The sequence below is a fragment of the Belonocnema kinseyi genome, chromosome 5 (genome assembly GCF_010883055.1).
Source record: "Belonocnema kinseyi isolate 2016_QV_RU_SX_M_011 chromosome 5, B_treatae_v1, whole genome shotgun sequence".
NCBI lineage: Eukaryota > Metazoa > Arthropoda > Insecta > Hymenoptera > Cynipidae > Belonocnema > Belonocnema kinseyi.
In genome coordinates, this window is record NC_046661.1 from 108,172,776 (window position 1) to 108,188,955 (window position 16,180).

Below are 16,180 nucleotides of genomic sequence, written 5' to 3' on the forward strand. Positions count from 1 at the left end.
ATTTGGTAACTACATAGTTACCATTTTAAACCATAAAAGGATAAGTTTTTAATAAAAAAATATATTAGTTAATTTTTATTTGAACAAAACAGTTAATTTCTAGACTGAAGAATAAACTTTTAAATAAACATTGAAGTTCAGTTTTAATACTTGAAGAATCTTATAACACTATTTATTTAATTGTGACACTAGTTACACTATGTTCGATATCTGAAGTGAGTCTGAGGCTTGACAAGATTAGAAACAGAACTTTTTCAAGATTCGTGTGAAAATTTTTAATGAATTTTTATTTTAAAAAACGTAATTTAAGAGAAAATTAAAAAAGGTTTTTAAACATAGCAAAGGATTTCCTATAATTTAAAAGAAGAGTGTAGAAGATTTTAAAGCAACAAGTTTCAATTTGGTAGGATTATAATAAATCAATAAAAATGGAGTAAATGCAAGAAATATTAAGAAGAATCGAAGAGATTCAAATCGAATTTTAAGTTTAAATTCTGTTAGAAATTTAGATTTTTAAAGATATTAAAAAGAAATTTTAGAAGCTTTGAAGGAATTCTGAGAGATTTCAAGGAGTTCAAACTATTTTGTCTTAAAATTCCTGGGAAAAACTTAGAAGATTATAAGTCAATTTTTGTGTGCAATTTTGTTATATAATTTTTTAAATAAAATTATATGTCGGTTTAAAAACTGTACTTTTAAATTTGAGTAAGTTTAAGAAATATTCAGGAATTTTGAAACTATTAGAAAATAATTTAAACTTGTAAAAGCTTTGTAAGGTTTCACGAAAATGAAAACATTTTTTTTTGGTTCCTAGAAATAATTGAAATAATTTTTTGTTTCGAAATATTAATTTTAAAAGTTTATTTTTAAACTTTTTAAAACATTTAAAAACATTACAAAAGATTGTTAAAATTCTCAAAGAATCTGAAAAATTTTAAATAAATTTTTTTGAATTTTGCAGAATTAAAAAAAAATCAGGAAAAATTTGAATAATTTTTAAAGATTAGAAAATTAGAAGGCCTGACAAAATTTAAAAAAAGAATTCTTTTTCTAATTATCGTGTGAAAATTTTTAATGGTTTTTATTTTGAGAAATGTACTTTAAAAGAAAATTAAAGGAGATTTTTAAACACATGAAACGATTTCCTAAAATTTGTAAAAAGGGTATAGACGGATTTAAAATGAACATTTTTTAGTTCGATAACATTCAAAAGTTTAAAAAATGTAAATAATCGAATAAATTCAAGTAATATTTAGTAGAATTGATGAGATTCAAAAAGAATGTAAACATTAGAAGAGTTTTTAAAACGTAGGACGAACTTATTTAAAAAACGGAAAAACCTCAACATTCTTGTAGAAGAAAAAATATATGCGCCTGGAAATTGTGTATAATTATCAGTCTTTTAAATTAAAATTCAAACGATTTAAAAAAAAAGTTTATATTAAATTTTGATATATGTATGTAAAAAAGTCGATAAACGAAGGACTTTCATACTTTTTGTTTGCGAAAAAGAGATTCTTCAATTCTTAAGTGTGAATAGTAAAGGGTCTGTCGTCAATTAAACGTCCATAATTAATGAAAGATTTTCATTTTTCCATTTGAGTACAAAAGACTTATCATTTGATAAAAATGTTCTGAAAATGTTCCTTTGAAGGTGTTGTGGAAAGGAATTTTATTTAAAAATTTGTGGGATTTTCTAACAGACAACTGCATGAATTTCTGACCTTTCTTATTTTTATTTTTTTAATGTTTTTTAATCTGCTTTATATTTAGGGCAAAATCATATGCTGAAAATCGATAAGAGAAATATCTATTTCTGAAACTGGTCCATAAAGGAAGAGCGATTCTGCATAGTATTTTACTAACTAATGGAGATATTTTTTATAATTTCATCTCTGAAATCGATTCCCGAAGTATCATATTAAAATAAAATTGAGGAATATTTATAAAAGTATTTAATGATACTTATATACTTATATATAATATAATACGATTTTTTGTATACCATGTTTGACACTAGGTCAGAATCAAGGAAAAATGTCTAAAAGTATGTTCATTACTTATTAAGATACTATACAAAGATTTATTTTCAGAATTGTTTTCTCATTTTAAAATCATGGGATATTTTTCATAAAATAAATTTTGTTAAATTTATTTTACAATTATTTTTCAAATCAAATAGAATTGTAAAAGCTAAATATTGTAATATTGAGATCAGTATTTTAAGACATTAAAGGTTTTGTAAAGTTTTCATATATTAAGAAAGCATATAAGGTCAAGTTAATAACTTTTCGGATTTTTTTCTTAAAATCCCCAAAATTGCGATTATAGCCTAAAATATCATGAAAAGGGATGTGTCAAAAAAGAATCTATAGAACTCAAAAGATTTTTATTTTATTGGGAGAAATAAATAATTATTTGATAAATTTTTGGAAATGATTGCAAGTTTTTTATTATTTCTAATATATTAAAAACGACTTAAATTCCTGAAGATATTTTTAACTGGCTAAAATTTTTCTTAAAATTTTGAAAAATCATTTAAGATTTAAAAAATTGACTTTTAATCTTCTACATTTTTTTCTCGGAATTTTAAGTAAAATAGTTTTACCTCCTTGAAATCTTTCAGATTCTTTAAAAAATTCTGAAATCTTCTGTAATGTTTTGAAATTTTTCAAAAAGTTTAAAAATAATCTCTTCAAATTCATTTGTCGAAGTAAAAAATTATTTTTATTATTTCCAGGAACTTAAAAGATTTTTTTCATTTTCGTGGAACCTTCCAAAATTCTTAACAAAATGTTACAAATTTTAATTATTCGAAAGTAAATTTTTTAAACTAACATAGACTTTTTTTTAATTGTGCAAAATAATTGCGCAAGAAGTCTTAATAAGAATTAAGTTCATTATTTTTGTCTAAAATTATGTAATATGGCAAAATTGCAAACATTTTCTACTCACTCTTTTACACCCTTTTTAAAAATTTTACGAAATAATAAAAAAATATTGTGTTCTTTTTCAATTTTCTGTCAGAATTCATTCCATTCCATTTTTGGTTAAAAATTGATCTTTTTAAATTAAAAATCCAACTATATGTTTAAAAATTTAACTATTCTATTGTAAACTCGATTGTTTTATTTTTTATTTTTGGTTCAAAATATTTTTCAGATGGAAATTCATTTCTTACATCGAAAATTAAACTATTTTGCAGAAAATTAAATTTTTTTATCTGAAAATGTAACTATTCCAGTTTTGGTTAAATACTTATTTTTTAGTTTTAATATTCATGTTTAAAGTTGAAAATTTAACAATTTTGTTGAAATTTTTATTTAAATTATTTTTTCCGTGAAAATGTATCGTTTTTTATTAAAAAGTTAGTCTTCTTGTTTAATTATTGATTTTTTGGTTGATAATTTAACTGTTCTGTAGAAAATTCGATTTTTTTTTAATTAAAAAACATTTTCCTATGCTGAAAATTTAACTGTATCATTTTTTGTTGAAAATTTTTTTAGTTGAAATTTGTTTGGTTTGAAAGTTTGTTGTTTTTTTGTTTTGCTTTAAAATTTACCTTTCTCAGTTAAAAAATGATATTTTTTTTGTATAAAATTATTGTTCTTGATTAAAAATTCTGCTATTTTCATTAAGGATTAATTTCTTTGGTTGAAAATGCATTTTTTGGTCAAACTTCCTTTTGGTATAAAATGGTTGAAAGTTCATGTATTTTTTGGAAATTAAACTATTTTTCTGAAAAATGTTTGGTTGTAAATTTATTTCTTAAACTGATAATGAAACCGTTTTTCGTTGAAAATTTATCTTTTAATTTGAAAATTCAACTATGTGGTTGAGAATTCATGTATTTTGTTGTAATTTCGTCTTTTTTAGAAGATATTAGTCTTTTTATACGTAAATTAATTTCTTTGGTTGAAAATGTGTCTATTTTGTTGTAGATTCGATTCTTTTTTTATTTAAAATCAAATTTTTTCAAATGAAAATTTAGCTGTTCCATTTTTGGTTAAAAATTAATCTTTTTTACTTAAAAATTAATTTCTTCCGTTGAAAATTCCATTTTTTTATCCGAAAATTTAACTAGTTCACTTTTAGTTTAATACTTATTGTGTCAGTTTAAACTTCGTTTCTAAAGATGAAAATTGAACAATTTTGTTGACATTTTTTTCTTGAAAAATTATCTTTTTAATTATAAGTTTATCGTCTAACTTCTTTGCCGGCGAATTAGTCTTCTTCTTTGAAAATTCATTTGTTTTAGTGAAAAATTCATTAAATTAATTTTTTCAACTGTAAACTTAAGTATAAACTAAAATTTTCAGTTAAAAATGTATTTTTTAAAAGTTATTGCTTACGTTGAAAATTGAACTATTTTGTCAAAAATTCGTTTTTTATCTAATGGTTATAACGTAACTAGGGATTTCAAAACCGGAATAAATTTGAGGAGCAGCTAGAAGCTAGATCATCAAATACTTTCAAAGAAAGAAAGAAAGTTTAAAAGATTTCCAGTGATTTGAAGGGATTTCAACACATTTTAAGGGAATACACAGAAGTTCCAAGGATTTTAATTATTTTAATCAATTTTTCTGGTTCTAAAAGGAATTCATGTTTTCACGTGATTGTAACGGATTTTATATTTTAATGGAATTTCAAGAATTTTGTCAGAAGAATTGAAAGATTTCAAAGGATTTGAAAAATGTGAAAAGTTTTTCAAACAGTTTTAATATGTAGATTAAAAAAATTCTAAATGTTTTAAGGGATTTTATAAGATTATCAAGGGTTTTAGTCATTCTGAGGGAATCAAATTATATTTACAGTGATATAATATATTGTATTATTAAAAAGTGAGATATCTACAAAAAAAAACATTCATTCTCAATTTCATCGAACGAAATTGAAGAATTTTAAATTTTGTGAACCTTTCAAGTTTAATCATTCTCAAATCCTTGAAAACTTATATTATTTCTAATTGGCAGCTTCAAAAATACAGAATTCAAGATTCATTGAATCGTTTAAATTTTAGTTGAAAATTCATCCTTTTGGTTTAAAATTCAACTATTCCCTTTGAAGATTCATCATTTTAATTCAAAATTTATCTCTTTAGTTCAGCATTAATTTGCTTAGCTGAAAATTTAACTATTAAATTTTTGGTTGACAGTTTATCTTTTTTAGTTGAATGTTCATGTATTTTTGTTTGTTTGAAAATTCGTCTTTTTTGGTAGACATTGATCTTACTGGTTTAAAATTCATCTTTTAGATTCAAAATTCATCCTTTTCAGTTCAAAATTCAATTATTTGATTGAAAATTTTTATTTTTAGTTGAAAATTCCTGTGCTTTGTTCAAAAATCGTCTTTTTGGTGAAAAAATTATTCTTCTTGTTTCAAACTTAATATTTTTGTTTGAGAACTTAAGTACGTATTCCACTTTAGTAATAATAAATTTAGTTGAAGAGTCGCCTTTCTAATTGAAAATTAAACTAATTAGTTGACAGTTATACTCATTTGTTAAACATTCTATCTTTTTGGTTTAAAATGCATCTGTTTCAGTTGAGGATTCATAATTTTAGTTGAAAATTCATCATTTCAGTTGGACGTTTTTTGTCTGGAAAATCCATTTTTTAACTGTAAATGTAACTATTACATTTTTGGTTGCAAACTGTTCTTTTTTAAATCGACATTTCAACTATTTGGTTAAAAATTTATCTTTTTTTAGTTTTAAATTAAACTTTTTGATTGAGAATTCATGCATTGTGTTGAAAGATGATCTTTTTGGTAGAAAATTAATCTTTTTGGTTAAAAATTTAACTATTTGATTAAAAATTCATCTAACTTATTGAAAATGATATATTTTTATTTCAAAAATTAGAAATTTGAAGGTATTTAGATTGAATTTCATGTAGTAACCACATTCATTTTTCCTAAATGAGCAATGAATTTTGAGTATAAGAAGATAAAACAAGCATTTGTTTGAATTGTTATTCTAAATCATGGGCTTTAGGGACAAGTTCAAGAAATGAATAATTTTTTTTTATTATTTAATAATTTAATTAATCGATGGTACTAAATTATTTAAGAATATCTTATAATACAACTTCTTAAAGCTTTATAAATTAAAAATATTAATTAGATCCCTAGAAACTGAAAATGATATTTATAATAAATTCGCGAAACTATATACAGTTGATTGTTTGAAAAAATGTGAAACATTTTAATAGATCCTTACTGTGAGAATTAATACCTGAAAAAAACCTGGAATTATCAGGGCATTTTTTCCAGGACTTAAGTATATACCCCAAATTCAGCGCTGACTTACCTAAAATGTACTTTTTCTTTTTTTTCAAATTCAAAATTCAATTTTTGCGAATGTTTTTGGTCTCCTGCGAAAAATACCTATTTGTGCTTTAAAACATTAAAGAGATATTTCAGGATCATAATTTTTTTGTTACTTCTAGAAATATACAATATTCGTGAACTAGTTTATACTAGGTGGAGTAAAAAGTAACCTCCTTGACCGCCAGAATGCGCTGCTACTGCAAGAAAGTTTATGGTGCCTTGTAGTCCGTTCATATTTAGGCAGACGTACCAAATTTCAGTGCAATACTGGCCTTAGTTTTGTTTTGACAGCTGATTGTTGTTGAAGTGTTTCCCATCATGTTGAGTATGGACAAAAACGATTTTTGACAATGCCGGCGCACAAGAGCATCGCAACCACGGCTAAGATCAGTGATTTGGGACTCCAATTGCTTCCGCATCCACCGCATTCGCCCGATTTGGCTCCCTCGGACTATTATGTCTTCCCAAACCTCAACATCAAAAGAGGGCTCATCAATAAAAAATTCAGCACACGCAGATCTTCCGAAAAATTACTTTTCGGACGGGATCAAGAAGTTGGAAAATCTCTGGAATAAGTGTATCGAGCTTAAAGGGGATTACATTGAATAAAATTTTAAAAAATTTCATTCCCAAGGAGGTTACTTTACTTTCTTTATTTACCTAGTAAATATAAATTCTAGAAGAATGAAATGAATGAAGATCCTAGATTTTCTTTTTGTAACAAATGAAATTTTCCAGGTGCTGTCGTTCAACCTCTGCCAACTTCTTATCTGATCTTCAGAGCTCCTTCCCAGGCAGCAGGAAAATGTTGGCTCGATGCTCTCGAATTATCTCTACGTTGTTCTTCTTTGATTGTGCGATCGACGAGTGCCATTCCACGCTCTCCTCAGCATGATGCGACAACCACTCACGAAACCCAGTGGAGCGAAGCGGATTACGAAAAGCATTTTAATGAGCACGGTAATCTCCCTTAAATTAGAAATTGTCACATAAAAGAATTTAAAATTGCGAGAAATCTCGAATATGATGAAAATATTTCTCTAAATAATCTATTATTTCCTTTTCTTTGAAAAATTAGATCTCTTAGAGAAGTATTTTCATTTTTTTCTTTTATTGACACACTTCTACCAAAATGCATGTCTCTCGACCACCAAAAATCCACCCACTATGCATGTTTTCAAACTACTAACAAATTATGCACCTTTCCATTAAACACTGCCAGAGTAACACTCCCTTTTAATGTTATTAAAACTGAAGGTAAATTCCTTAAGGGCATGTGATACTTACAGTTTCCCCGGTTTTTTTTCCACAACAATGAAAATGTTTAAAAACCGAATTCCGAAATGCTATAAAATATCATAAAGGAAGTCCCCGGACTCTTTTTTGAGGGATAATAACAAAAATAATTTATTGTGCAAAATACAAATTTTATACATATGTATTATTTTAAGGTTACGTCGTTTTTCATCTCTGCCTTTCCGATAATCTGTAAATTATTTATGAATAAACTTTTTCGATTGCCTGCAAACAAGGTTAGTTCCGAGAGATTAGTTACTATGTTTATTTGTAAGTCCAAATTTTTCGGCCAAAAATATTTTGTAGTTTGGAAGTAACGCTCGGGTGAATTGTAACACACATAACCTCGAAATATACACGCACGTTGTTAGCAATATCAAAATTTTTTTGATAAAAAAACATTTAAAAAAGTGTGTGGGGCCGTCCGTTAGCATGTTCGCTATCATTTCCCAGATTTTGAAGGCAAAATATTTCTTATCCTAGGAAAAAGCCGGGGGAATCTAACACTGAAAAAATCGATACTATTTCCTAAGCGCTATGCAAATTAATCACATTTTGCTAAATTAAAACTTTTTTTAATTAACCCACAAAAAAGTGTGTGGGGACGTCCGTTAGCATGTTCGCTATCATTTTCCAAATTTTTGAGACAAAATATTTATTATTCTAGAAAAAAAGCCGGGGGAACCTAAAACTGGTAAAATCGACAATTTTCTAAGTATCACATGCCCTTAAACAATGTGACAGTTGACAGTCGAGTTACAAATTACAATTTACACTTCAGGGTTGCTATAAGACGAGAAAGACCTAAAAAAAATCGTGGCATTGTGGAAAAATGCATTTTAAAAATAAATTTCTATGAACAGTTTTCATAATTTCTATTGAAATTTTCGTAGGAAGAATTTCAGTGTAATATATTTTAATATGTATAAACCATATTTAATTCAGTATATACATAAAAACGTTTTTTAATCCCCTTTTTTGAAGCAATCCTGTTTTTTCTCACGTTTTTAAGAAACTTTCCCATTACCCTTTTTTTCGTTATCTTACTTAAATGCGAAATTAATTAATAGATCTCTTTTACAAAATCAAATTATTTGTTATTAAAAGTAATTTTTTTGTTCTTGAAATGTTATGTATTTTATTTTGATTAAAGAGTCATCTTCTTTGTTCGGAAATTCAACTGTCTTATTACGCATTCATCTTTTTGGATAGAAAATTTAACATTTTGGATTGAAAATTAAAATATTTTTATTTGAATAATAGTCTTAGTTTTAAAATTCGACCATTTTATTAAAAATTCAAATTCAACTCTTTGGTTTAAAACTTTAACTATTTTTGTCTTAAATGCAATGGCTTGTGCGAAAATTATATATATTTTCAAATTCGTCTTTTTTGGTAGAAAATTAATAATTTTTTATGAAAATTAACTTTTTTGTTTAATTTTACTGTTTTGTTGTGCATTCGTTCTTTTGGTTAGATAATTCGTCCTTGTGGAATAAAATAACCTTTTTTTGGTAGAAAAGTCGTATTGTTTAGTTGAAAGTTCATCTTTCTTGGTTGAAAATGAACTTTGTTGTTGAAACTTCAACGGTATTTCAAAGAAATATTTTTTATTGAAAGTTTAACATTTCCGTTCAAAATTTATTTCTGAACATTGCAAACTCAACTAGGCATCTGGCCCGTATTTTCACCTCATATTTAAAGTCGGAAGAACCAATTTCGGAGTGGTTGGTAGAACAGTGCACAGTACCACTGCCGAAAATGGGCAACTTAGCTGACCCGAAGAATTACAGGCCAATCACTTGTCTGAACACACTGTATAAGAGATGCACAGCTATACTAAATGATAGTATTATTCGGACAATCGGACGTGTGTGCAAAAAATGTATGAACAACGTGGCTCAAAGAAAGGCGTAGCAGGATGTCGGGAGAATCTGCTCATCGATAGATGTGTCTGCAAAGATGCAACATCCTCCCAGCGTGACCTATCAATTGCCCGGATTGATTAGCGGAAAGCTTTTAAATCGACCTCCCATAGACTTATCATCTGTCTTTTGGAAAGCTTGAGGGTTCATTCGTAAATCGTGAGGTGCATAGACAGATTGATGCCGCTTTGGAAAACCAGATGTACTATCTCATCTGGAAAAAATCGTGTGACAAATAACAAGGTCACGTTTCAGAGAGGTGTCTTTCAGGGCGACACCATGAGCCCACTCCTCTTTTGCCTTACATTATTGCCACTATCTCTAGCACTGCGCCATTCCGACGGGTCGATAGAAGTGCTAAAGGACACCTTTGCTCTGTGGAGACTTATACATACCTGGGCGTGCCTCAGAGCCGCATTCAGTATATGACATCTATAATGGATACTTTCCGAAGCAGATTCAAACGTCTCATCTGGCAGATTTGGCTTTTCGAACTGTCGGCGAGAAACAAAGTATCTGCAACGAACATGCTTGCCGTCCCGTTCGTACTCTATTAATTTGGAGTGGTTTCATGGACGAAGAACAAGCTCAGATCCCGTGATATCTTATGTTTTGCGGCTCTACATCTGATGCCGTCAAGGTGGTCGCGGAATCTTGAATGTCTTCACAACAGGACTATTCTGGGTATAGCACACAGAGTCGCAAATGGAAGAGACCCTCTTCTTAAAATGGTTAGGAAGCATAAAGAAGTGGGCAAACGAGCGTTTCTGTATAAAGCTCGGACTTAACTTTCAGTATCAGGGGTGAGCAAACTGGATCGAATCTAATCTATCTCGAGTACTCACTTCTGAAAGCACAGGAGAATGATGATAGCTGCAGAGCGGGCCATGCACACTCCGAGCATCTATCACACATATACTATCTAGTGGTCCTACTCATGCAGGAACGACCTACATCCAAAGGCAGAGTGCGGCACTAAGAGTGCTTTATTACCATTTTTGTCATCCTTCGGCATAAACCTCAATATCGCTCCGCTAAACGCTTTTAGGGAAATACAGTCAATTGTCGAGAATGAGAAGTGCTGCATATACTGGAACTTTATATTCTCGAAAATTTGTTCTTTTACACGTTCGAGGCCTGACATAGTTCTCCTTGACTTCGAGTAGCGAACCATGTTCGTTATCGAATTTTCGGCACCAGCTGACAAAAACATCATAGCCAAGGAGGTAATTATTCTGTTGAATTAATCTTCCTTATCATCGGCGCTCTTGGAGGTGCCAAGATTTTGCTGATTAATAGCCTGAAAAGCATCCCTGCATGTCAACCGCATGATAGAACGTTTGCAGGGGAAATGCAGAAAGCGGTCGTCCTTCGGTCGTCCGTGTCCTTAGGGCAGGGGTCTCCAAAGGTAGATCCTGTATCTACAAGCGATCGCAGACCAATGGTACGGATCTACTCAGTTGTGACCCAGAACTGTCACAACCCTTTACCTTATTTTTTGCCGTTGGGATGCGTGAAATCGAGAGTCTTATTTCTATTCGAAACTGATTCCCAGTTCCCATACTATGAATTTTCATATTTCACCTGATTTTCTCAGCCAACATTGTGTTCCCCTATTTTCCTACCTCACATTTTCTCTTATTTTCTAACCCCTCGATCCCCTGACTTCCCGTACTTCCCACCTAATTATTTCCCCTGCTCCACCTCCAATTATTATATTATATAATTCCGTCCCATCATTCCCTTCATTCCTCCTACTTCCGAAACCTTCATTTTCCCTCACCACCCTTATTGCCCCTACCCATACCTCCACTACTTGTCCTACTCGGATTTCCCCTCACGTACCCTACTACCCCTACTCTCATGTATCCTTACTTCCCCTCTCCCGGGAAAGAAAGTGTGATGGATAGATGGATAGACGCCCGAACAAAACTATAAGAGTTACTGCCCGGGGCTACGAAATCCAAAAAATATGTTACAACTACCTTTCAAAAATCGTAAATATTCGTTATTTTTGTAGAAATTAATCATTATCTTTAAAAGCCTAATAGAAATTATAAGAAACTGAAGCTTTATTATGGGGTTATAAATTTTCCTATTTTTTCCTAGAAAATTATAGCTATTCATAATGATTGTGTAGAAATTGGTAATCTCATACAAAAAACTATAAAAAATTAATATTGCGTTTTCTTCTTGCAAATTTTTATAATTTTTCATATAATACTTTTATTTTTTATAAAAAATGTGTACTTATCTATGTCGTACTTTTATAAAATCTACAATTCTCTGCGATCATCTACAAAAATGACGTTTTCACAGAACTTTGAAGTTTGTCCTTGAACTTTTTGCCACCTGGCATTTGAATTGATTAATAATTTTACAAGAAGTCGATGGTTTGCAACCAGTAGAACGTGTTAATATCGAATAAAATTGACCGGATATAAATAAATGTTGACGTGGAGCTTCTACTAAAGTAGACCTGGAAACCTAGAATAGGCGTGGAATTAAAAAAGAGGACTTGTTCAGCAACCCTGATAATTGACACTAGTAACCTGCACCAGTCAAAAACCCAATTTCAAGGGTCTATCTGAGAATTTTGGTAATAGAATAGTGACAATAGGAAATAGAAGCAAGTCATGAAACATGATATTCATCATACAGTCTTTCAATCTAGCGAATTTAATTGCCAAAAATTACTATTATTGCTTCATTGACGACCGACGTGAAAAACACTGCAGAGTACAACGATGACATTCCTACAATTTGCCTGAATCATTACGCTCCTCGTACTCCAACGACGCCACAACGACGTTTGCTATCTTGCCCGCAACCAATTTCGCCTTATGTTGCTCACGATGCTAAAAGCATTTGTCCCTCACCAACTCCTATGTTTCAACAACTCTACCATGCTGTTTCTTACTGGGAGAAACTATTTGGCAGATCGCCGACTCCTTTAAACGATCCCGAATCATCAAATTGCAATCCTGCAAGTGCCAACCCCAACCACAGCTTATCTGCGCCTATGCCCTCTTCTTTTTCTATGCCTGTTCCATCTTTGACTCCCACCCGTCGCATGACGATTCCTTCTGTCCATGTCCTAGAGTACGAGACTCGTCAAGTAGTAACGCTAGATCCTGTATACACCTCGCACACAGACCTGGACGATATCAGTCAGCCTGAGAATGGAGTCGTTCGGGATGTGGAAATCAGCGCCACGGACACGGAGTCGGAAGAGGAGACCAAGGAAGAGGAGGAACAGATTAGTGAGACTCCATATGTGTCGAACGAGAGTGAAGTCCTTGGATCTGTAAGCGTTTTTAAAAATTATATTATTTTATTTAAGGGCATGTGATACTTCGTCGTGTGGTCAATCGAGTCCAGTTCCCGCGGCTTTTTTCCCACAAAAATGAAATTTTTTATAAACTGAATTCGGAGATGCTATAAATTATTGTTATGAAGGGCGTCCCTGGATACTTTTTTAAAGGATAATAACCAAAAAAAAATTATTGTGCTAAATAAAAATGTTATGCATGTGCATTCTTTGAGGTTAGGATCTATTTTCAGCTCTTTGTCATTTCGATAATGTAGATCACTGTCGTACCGATGCTGTCCGTAACACTCAATAATAATTATTGGAGAGAATTGTAACACACATAACCTCAAAATACACACGCATCAATTTTAGCAAAATTAAATTTTTTGAATGATCCCACAAAAAAAGAGTCTGAGGACGTCCGTTAGCATGTTCGCTAACATTCCCCAGATTTTAAAGACAAAATCTTTATTATTGTAGGAAAAAATCCGAGGGAATCTAACACTGATAAAATCGATACAATTTCCTAAGTATCATACACATTAAGAAAATTTAGCAAAATAACATTTTTTTAATTAACCCACAAAAAAGATTCCGTAGACGTCCGTTAACATGTTCCCTATCATATCCACCAAATGTTCAAGACAATATTGTAGGAAAAAGCACATGCCCTTAAGCGGAGGGAGTAGAAGCTTTTTATTGAATGGCCGTGAATTGCAAAAGTCAGGGAATTTTTACCACTATTGAATTCAGGTCTATACCTATTTCTGAATTTTCTTTCATTCCTTTGAAATATTTTCGAATATTAAAATAGATGACGAATAATTTTAAATATATTTCAATAATTTGAAGGGATTCCAAAGGAATTTAGTGCATTTTCAAAAATTTAAAGAGATTTCAAAAGACTTTATAAGATTTGAAGAATGTTAGGTTATTTAAAAAGATTTCAACGCCTTTTCAAATAATTTCTAATGATTTGTATGATTATCAGTGATTTATAATAATATATAATATATTGGGAATGGTTAAAATACGATATGCGCCACCTGATGAAAAAAAAAACCGAAATAGAAAGAATAGGTACGACTTTAGAGATGCATTTTAATTTGAGCATGAAAGTGTTTTAACCGTGTTTTTTTAAAATTTAAAGTATTTATTATATAATAAAACTAAGTCTTTAAGAAACAAAAGATTTAAATGAAGTTTACATATTATACAGAAAAAAACACATTTTTTTGACAGAATTATTTTTCTAAACAAAAAAAATTGTGCTATTAATTGTGATTTTTAAAAGATTATCAATTTAAATGTACCTATTTTAAAGCAAAAACGAACTAAAAGTAAATTTCTAGTAATTTATACATGAAATATTGACTATTTAGAAAACTGATCTAAAAAGGTTAGAATTTTTATTTCACTTTCAATCGTCTATAATTCGTATTCTTGTAATAATATGAATAAATAGTGAACTATTTGTTTTTGATGAAGATTCGTTTTTAGTATCCAATCATTGTTTTATACTTCACAAAAAAATCGTAAAACCATTTTTAAGCAAAATTCAAAATACATTTTTAAAATTGAACCCATTCTTTCTAGTTCCAGTTTTCGTCACCAGTTGGCTAATTGGTAAACCCCCATTCCCAATAGCATTTTAGGATATTTTAAAATATTCCAAGGGATTTTATAACATTTTTGAGGATTTAAATGATTCAGGAATGACAAGAATTCAGGCATTGTTTAGGATTTCAAATATTTTTCAATATTTCAAGAGATTTCAACAAATTTAAAAAGAATTCCACGGTTTTTCAATATATTTTAACATTTCAAGGGATTTCCAAAGGGATATCAGGAAATATCATCAGTTTTCATAGAATTTCACGGGATTTTATAATATTTTATTAGTTAAAAAAAAATTAATTCACACGAAGTGAAGATTTTCGTAGGGTTTCAAAGATTAGAAATTTTTCCAATACTTTTTTGCATTTTATTTGAATTTGTGTGAAATTCAACCTGAATGTTATCTTGAATTCTTATGCATTTGAACAAATTATATGGAATTCTCACAAATTATTCCAAAGTCATTTCAAACTTACGGAATTCAATAATTTTTTTTCATATTTTTCAATTGTTTTTAATCCACTTGATTTTTTAATTCATCCTGAATATATATGAATTTTATTGAATTCTTCTCATTCCCATTACTTTCCTCTGAATGTACATTTTTTTGTATTTAACTTCAGCTGTTTTAATTTTTGTATGTCTTACGAATCGAATTATTTCAAATGACAAAGAACATTAGTCACATTATTAATGCACATTTGACACTTTTAGTTACTTATTGGGTTTAAATAGATCACATTTTAACTTTTTTCAATCCAATTAGACTGCCAGTCCTGAGAATAATAAATTAAAAAATACAATTTCTTATTGCATTTATAAAAGATAATATGTTAAAATTATTAAAAAATCAAAATTTTGTTCTTTAAATATTTTTAAAAAAATGTGTACACAAAAATGGATCAAATTTCAAGTTTTCACGTGTTTTTTTAATATTATTTAGGCAAAAAGTGCTGTAAAAAGTATATCAGCCATTTAAAAAGACTCTATTTTTCAAATTATAAATAATATTTTTTGTGCTTCTTATGTTCAGATTTCGAAAATAGAGACTGTTTTACTTTTTTGCTAGTTCTTTAGACGAAGGCTACTAGAAAATACTTTTTTTTTTAAGATAACTTTTTTGATACTATTAAAACTATTTTAACAATTTAAAATTTGAGGCCTACTATATATTGAATAATTTCTAGTTCAAGGTTTTCAAATGATTAAAGTATTTTTGATTGAAAATTCTTCAATTCAAAATATTTTCAATTCGAAATTATTCAATTTTTTACGTTTTGAATGAAAAATGGTTCAATTTCAAATGCTTTCATTTTCTTTTGAATTTGGAATTGTATGATTTTGAACGATTCGAGTGACTTGCAAACGCTTTCAAATCTACACTCAATTTTGAGAAGTTTGTAATTAAAATTGTTCAATTTCAAATAGTTGAATTTCAAAAGCTTTAAATTTCAAATTATTCAATATTGAACGTTTTTAATTTTAAATCGTTTGTTATTTTTAAAGCTCACACATCTTTAAGTGAAAATTATTGAATTCTTAGACACTGTAACGAACAAATCTTTTTCTTTTTAAACTATTCAAAATTGCAGTTTTGAATTTCAAATCTTATAATATTTTTTCCAGTCCAAACGCTTTTAAAAACTGACTTAAGAACCTAAAAAACAAAAATTCTTAAATTTCAAACAAAAATTTCAAT

The 16,180-nt window shown here is 29.2% G+C and overlaps 1 protein-coding gene across 10 annotated transcripts in view; it reads left to right on the forward strand.

Annotated features, from left to right (window-relative positions):
• LOC117172477 (oxysterol-binding protein-related protein 8) overlaps window positions 1-16,180 on the forward strand; it is a 63,852-nt gene that overhangs the window by 13,217 nt on the left and 34,455 nt on the right. For 9 of the 10 annotated variants that reach the window (XR_004467028.1, XM_033360448.1, XM_033360446.1 and 6 more), the window contains 2 exons: window positions 7,069-7,290; window positions 12,653-12,858. Coding sequence is in view for 9 of the 10 variants with exons in the window: in XM_033360448.1 (XP_033216339.1) it covers window positions 7,069-7,290; window positions 12,653-12,858 (428 nt within the window). In the remaining variant the exon portion in view is untranslated. The remainder of the gene's footprint in view (window positions 1-7,068; window positions 7,291-12,652; window positions 12,859-16,180) is intronic. The other variant, XM_033360452.1, reaches the window with a different exon arrangement.